Source organism: Choloepus didactylus, chromosome 6, assembly GCF_015220235.1.
Source record: "Choloepus didactylus isolate mChoDid1 chromosome 6, mChoDid1.pri, whole genome shotgun sequence".
Lineage (NCBI taxonomy): Eukaryota > Metazoa > Chordata > Mammalia > Pilosa > Megalonychidae > Choloepus > Choloepus didactylus.
The window spans coordinates 142,525,512-142,532,257 of record NC_051312.1 but is presented as its reverse complement, the minus strand read 5'-3'; the positions used below and the strand labels follow the sequence as shown (position 1 = coordinate 142,532,257).

Below are 6,746 nucleotides of genomic sequence, written 5' to 3'. Positions count from 1 at the left end.
TTACTTTCTACTTGTGTTATGCATGTGCCTCTGCCGTGAAACTTGCCATCAGACACCTGTAAAAATTATTAAGATCTCTCGGGCACCCCAATAAGTTAGGACAGACTTCCCGGGAAAGGACCGTATGGACGCAGGGGGGCATCCCTGGATTGTGGCGCCGACTGCCGCCTTGTAGGTCTCCAGCCCCTGCTCGGCTAGACAAGTTCCTCTCCACAAGGTTCCAGGCACAAAGAGGCCCTTAACCAAAAAGCCAAGGTAAATATTTTCAATAAAAAGCTTATCTACTACTGTCTGCCAAAGAGGGAGTTAAAGAATAACCCCCACTAGACCCCCGGACTAACGCCACGGTAAAGTCCACACAATCACCAAAGGCCGCACTGCCGCCAACCCCAATTCTCTGCGCACCCCCATACTCCTGCGGGTCTCCTGAAGGGGCGCCCTACACCCTTCATGGTGCTTACCGGGTGCTTCTAGCTGGGCCCGCACAACACGCCCGAGTCCCACGGGCTCACCTTCAGGTGGCGGCGCTGAGTCCTGGGGGCGGTGGAAGGATGACCTGAGGGCCCCGGGTCGCCACCGGCTACACCACAGGCGCCGCGGGTCACACCCGGTGTGAGGGAGAGAAGCAGCCGCCACCGCCAGGGGCAGCTCAGAAGAGGAGGAGGAGCGCGCCCCGGGTACCACGGAAATACAAGATAAAGTCCGCCCCGATGCGGAAAATCATTCTACGCCTGCGCAGAGACCTGATGCCAGGACCAAATAAAAAGGGTGCCGCCTGCTTACCACGTGACCCTGAGGAAGCGCCTCTGCTACCCACGGGCCAAAAGATGCAACAATTGGTAGCTATCTCCAGAGAGGGTAAGGTTGTTTCATTACTTCAAGACCCCGTCAGGATTATCCAAAAACATAGCCAGGTGGGGCACTAGAGGCATGGAGAGCAGATATAAACCCTCCTGCACCTTGTTAAAATAGCTGTTTATGGCCTGGGGCTTGGCCTATCCCTCCAGGAGCTTACTCACCTCAGAGCTATTGCGCCTAGTGCACGACTGAGAAAGGTTGAGAGCCACGTCCGCACTCGAGTTGTACTCCAAAGGTTCTACACAGATGCCACCTTACCGGATTGGACACAACCAGAGAATTCCAAAAAAGCCACTCCAGTCTGATGCCTACCTTATATTTAAGTGGAGCCCTCACTACAAGTCAAGCCGACTTTACTAGTAACAGTTTCTGAAATACATCAAGCCTTGCAGGCCCTCATCCCCCTAAGAAATATAAAAACAGAACTGTCCAACAAGGTGTTCACAACAACAGCCCAGCCTCTTTGCCTGAATACCCTGCCAAATAGTTTCACCTGGAGTGCCACTCAGTGGGGGCCTCCAGCTGAGTTGCCTACAGCAGGATCAGAGGGACCTCAATTGGCAGCTGTGCCAAGGAGGGCTTCCTAATTGGCTCATTTCCCCAGTCTCACGAGTTCCTGAAACTCTCTGTGAGGCAGATGTGGCCCCACCAGAAGAAACCAGCTCAAGACCTTCAACAGTGCTGGGTCTCCTGCTTGTGCCAAGGATCTGACAGTTGTTCCCAGGTGCTTCTATAGACAACTTCCTTTTCACTGAGCTCATGTTATTTTGGGATCCCCCAAACCCAGACTTTCAGGACCTTCTTCAACATGAGAAGGTAGGTCACTCTGATCCCCAGCACACTACCTGGCTCACCAGAGTGCCCACTGATGGACAGGGAGGGACAGACACTGACACAACCTACCACGGTCACCATGAAGACAGGACCTATCCCACTCCCATGGCCAGATGTTACTGCTGCTTACCTCTCCACTGCCATTTCCTATCCTTGATGTGGACGTTCTGACATTCCAGTTCTCTACATGGACCAAGCACAAGTCATTTGAAATGACAATCAAGGCTGTCTGCCCACTGAGGGCCAATAAATCTCCCCACCCTTGTATGTGGTTAACACTCCACATTATTGACTCAAACAGGGTATTGCAAAAATACACCTAGTCATATGTGACATGGTAGAATTAGGTATTTTAAAACCCACCATCTCTCCTTTCAACTCACCAGTATGGCCTGTATCTATGGCTGGAGAAAACAAAAAAATAGAGGCTACCTGTTAATTACCACAACCTCAACAAGGCCGGGCTTCCCATCAAAGCCCCTCTACCAGACATTGCCACCTTCTTATAAAAAGATCAAAAACCTCTTCCAATTAATTGCTCTTATTGACATGGCCAAGATCTTTTCTTCAGTGCCAAGTGAGAATACACAAAACAAATCAGAATCAGTTTGCTTTGAATTTCAAAAACCAACAATACTTTTTATTAGACTCCCAATGGGCTACCTCAACAGCCCCTCCCATTACCCATGGCCTGTACCCACAAAATATGACTGTCTTCTGGACTGCTGTCTGATGTCCTCCTGATTCATTATATAAATGACACCCTCTTGGCCTGTGACAATAAAGATGAGGTATGACGGGCCCTAATGATGACTGGTATAGATGGGCAGTTGCCCCTCACAAAATACAGTTGCTCATCATCTCTGGCAAATTTCTGAGGTACATTTAAAACAAACATACAAACAAAATCAATAGATTCCACAGCCAATCTGCCTCAAGCTCCCCGCTCAGGCTCCCACATTGTCGTGTTTGGGGCTTTGGGTGACAGAGTTCCCAAGGGCAACATTTACCCCTTGGCTCAGACTACATAAAAGATGAGTCTTAGACACTGCCTTATAAACAGGTTTATTTAAATAGCGCTCTTACAAAAATAACTTCAAAACCATTTTGGTGTCATTGACCACACAACACCCTTATGGTCAGGAGTCATACAACTGACTGAGAGGGTCTCTGTCTCTCAAAATACAGGTAGGCTAAATACAGGTATAAGGGGGGGTCAAATTTTGACAGTCATCTCCAGATGGAGACATTCCCTATCAGTGGTTACATGACCCCATGACTGTAAAGTACCCACATCACCAATATGCTCCCACTGTTTCTCTCATAAAAAACACTGTTTAAATTAACCTGCTTAAACATCAGATGGTGCCTAAGATTTATCCTTGATGCAGATCAAGCCAAGGGAGAAGCATCATCCCTGGGGATGTGCCAACCAAATCCCCAAACATGACAAAAGCAATTTCAAAACAAGTAATTTCAATTTAAATGTATGGCTAATTTGATGTGTCACATACAACCACAACTACAAAAAAGTTAAAATTAAGTAAAAATCCGATATGTAAGGAAACAAGAAAATTGAACCCCAAATAAGAAAAATATCAGCATATAGAAACATACTGAGAAATAGCACATATGCCAAAGTTGTTAGACCTGGACAATAAAACACTTATTTAATGAGGAAGAGGGAAGAATTAGCGTGCTGAGTAGAGACATAAAGAGAGGAATAATTCAAGTTACGTTTTCAACAGATAAAAAATGCCATGTCTGAAATGAAAAAGATACAGTGAATGGGATGAAGATCTGATTAGACACAACAGAAAAACAATTATTAAAATTGAAGGAATAGTAGTAGAAACACAAAGAGAAAAAAGACAAAAAAATTGAACAGAGCATTACTGAGTTATGATACAATTTTAGTTAGCCTATACAAGGGTAATTAGAATCCCAAAGAAATAGAGGATCAGAAAAAATATTTAAATAAATATGGCCAATTTTTTTTTTAATTTGTTAAAACTACAAACCTACAGATTCAAGGATCTCAAAGAACTCCATGCAGAACAAACTTCAGGAAAACTTGTTCGAAGTACATGATAATCAAATTACTTAAAATCATTGATGAAGACACAATCTTAAAGTCAGATAAAGAGAAAAAAAGACACTTCGTGTACAGAAGAATGAAGGTAATGAAAATAAACTTTTCATCAACATATAAATCAGTGGACAGTGGGGTAACACATTTGAAATTATTAAAAGAAAAATTTATTTTATCCTAGATTTATATACTCAGTGAAAATATCTTCCAACATTTTTTAGACATAAAAATATAACAAATGTAATTAATTACTAAAATAAAGCATAGGCAAAGTATAATGTTACAGATTAATGGAATTGTTTTTACTTTCATCTAGTGTCAACATGTTCAAAAAATTTGGTGTGATAAAATCCGAAAATGTGAAGTTCTATGTTACTTTGTTATATTAAAACTACATTTGAAAGGCCCCGCCCCGGCCTCCCGGCTCCGGGCGCCAGGCGTTTGCCTCCGGGGCGAGTGGCTCCGGGGCCCGAGGTCGGCCCAGGCGTCCGCTCCCGGGGGAGTCGCGACCCGGGACGGCTGTCGCGGCCGGTGGTCCCGGGGCCTCCGCTGCGGCGTGAGGCCACGGGTGAGGCCGGGCTCCCGGGAGTCCCCGCAGGCCTGGGGACGAGTCTTTTGGAGACTCAGCCCATCCTCAGAGGAAAAGCCCAGAAAGAGGACATGGCTACTGGACAAGGGGAAGGAAGCTCTCAGGTGTCCGTGACCTTCAAGGATGTGGTTGTGCTCTTTACTCGGGATGAATGGAGAAAACTGGATCCTTCTCAGAGAAACTTGTATAAGAATGTGATGCTGGAGAACTATAGGAACCTAATCTCAGTGGGACTCCCATTTTCCAAACCAAAAGTGATCTCCTTGTTGCAGCGAGGAGAAGAGCCCTGGAAGGTAGAGAAAGAAAGTCCTGGAGGCTCCTCTCTAGGATGGAAGAGCAGTCATAAAACCACAAAGTCAACTCAGACACAAGACTCGTCATTTCAGGGACTGGTAATAACAAGATCCAAAAGGAATAGACCCTGGGACTTTAAATCAGAAAATCCCCGTGTATATGAAAATAGATTAGAAAAACAGGATAAAAAGGAAAAAATTCTTACTATAGAAAGAAGCCATAGAAATACTGAATTTGACCATAACTTAAGCCTAAAACCAGTCCCTGATAGACGACAGATTGTTCCTAGAGAAAAAACACTGCCAAAGTATGAAATACAAGGAAACAACTTCAAACAGAATTCAAATTTACTTAACCAACCAAAAATCAACACAGCAGAGAAACGCTATAAATGTAGTATGTGTGAGAAAACCTTCATTAACAATTCATCCCTTCGTAAACATGAGAAAAACCATAGTGGAGAGAAATTATTTAAATGTAAAGAATGTTTAAAAGCATTCAATCAAAGTTCAGCTCTGATTCAACATCAAATAACTCATACTGGAGAGAAACCCTATGTATGTAAAGAATGTGGGAAGGCCTTCACTCTTAGTACTTCGCTATATAAACATTTAAGAACCCATACTGTGGAAAAATCCTATAGATGTAAAGAATGTGGCAAATCCTTCAGCCGAAGGTCAGGCCTTTTTATACATCAAAAAATTCATGCTGGAGAAAATCCCTATAAATATAATCCAGGTAGGAAGTCATCTAGTTGCAACACATCCCTTCCTGGATGTCAGAGAATTCATTCCAGAAAGAAGTCCTATTTGTGTAATGAATGTGGCAACACCTTTAAGTCTAGTTCATCCCTTCGTTATCATCAGAGAATTCACACTGGAGAGAAACCTTTTAAATGTAGTGAATGTGGGAGAGCCTTCAGTCAGAGTGCATCTCTTATTCAACATGAAAGAATTCACACTGGAGAGAAGCCCTATAGATGTAATGAATGTGGAAAAGGCTTCACTTCTATTTCACAACTTAATAGACACCGAATAATTCACACTGGTGAGAAGTTTTATAGTTGTAATGAATGTGGTAAAGCCTTAAGTTCCCACTCAGCACTTACTATTCATGAGAGAATTCATACTGGAGAGAAGCCATGTAAATGTAAAGTGTGTGGAAAAGCCTTCAGACAAAGTTCAGCTCTCATTCAACATCAGAGAATGCATGCTGGAGAAAGACCCTATAAATGCAGTGAGTGTGGGAAAACATTCAGGTGTAACTCATCCCTTAGTAATCATCAGAGAATTCATACTGGAGAGAAACCATATCGATGTGAGGAATGTGGCATGTCTTTTGGTCAAAGTTCAGCTCTTATTCAACATCGCAGAATTCATACAGGAGAGAAACCCTTTAAATGTAATACATGTGGGAAAACTTTTAGAAAGTTCATCACATATTGCACATCAGAGAATTCATACTGGAGAGAAACCCTATGAATGTAATACATGTGGGAAACTTTTCAACCACAGGTCATCTCTTACGAATCATTATAAAATTCATATTGAAGAGAACCCCTAGAAAGTAGATTTCCATGTGCAAAAGCCTTAAACCAAAGCTTATCGGAGAATGCATACTTGTGATGATGTAATAAATGTATTGGATATGAGAAAACTTATCTATAGGAATTTAGTCCTCATCAGATATTAAATTCCAAGGCTAAACCTTGACTATGTAATAGATATGAGGAAAGCATTCATGTCTGTCAGACACTTTTAAAATAACCTGAGATGAAGAATTCACAAAAGACATTGACTTTGGGTGTTTGTAAAATAAAGGTTTTTGTTTTTTTTTTCCTTTCCCTTTCTATAGCAGTATACACTAGATGTCATATGTGGTTGCCATAAACATCTGGGTGGGTGGGAAGGTTTGGGTTGGATATCACTAGAAAAACATCAAACCTTATAGACTGGTAATATATTTTTTATAACATTTTAATAGCATACAAAAGGGTTGTTTAAAGAAACTATACATTTTTAGAGAAAAGGACCAAATAAAAGATAAAAAATGAACTGTTAACTACCTCTCAGTCTCTGG

The 6,746-nt window shown here is 42.5% G+C and overlaps 1 protein-coding gene across 1 annotated transcript; it reads left to right on the top strand.

Annotated features, from left to right (window-relative positions):
* The first annotated feature begins 2,485 nt into the window (after window positions 1–2,485).
* LOC119537385 (zinc finger protein 354A-like) lies at window positions 2,486–6,230 on the top strand. Its single transcript, XM_037839859.1, is given in 4 exon segments — window positions 2,486–2,571; window positions 4,189–5,343; window positions 5,512–6,090; window positions 6,092–6,230. Coding segments are annotated over 4 exon segments (1,959 nt in total).
* The last annotated feature ends 516 nt before the right edge of the window (window positions 6,231–6,746 follow it).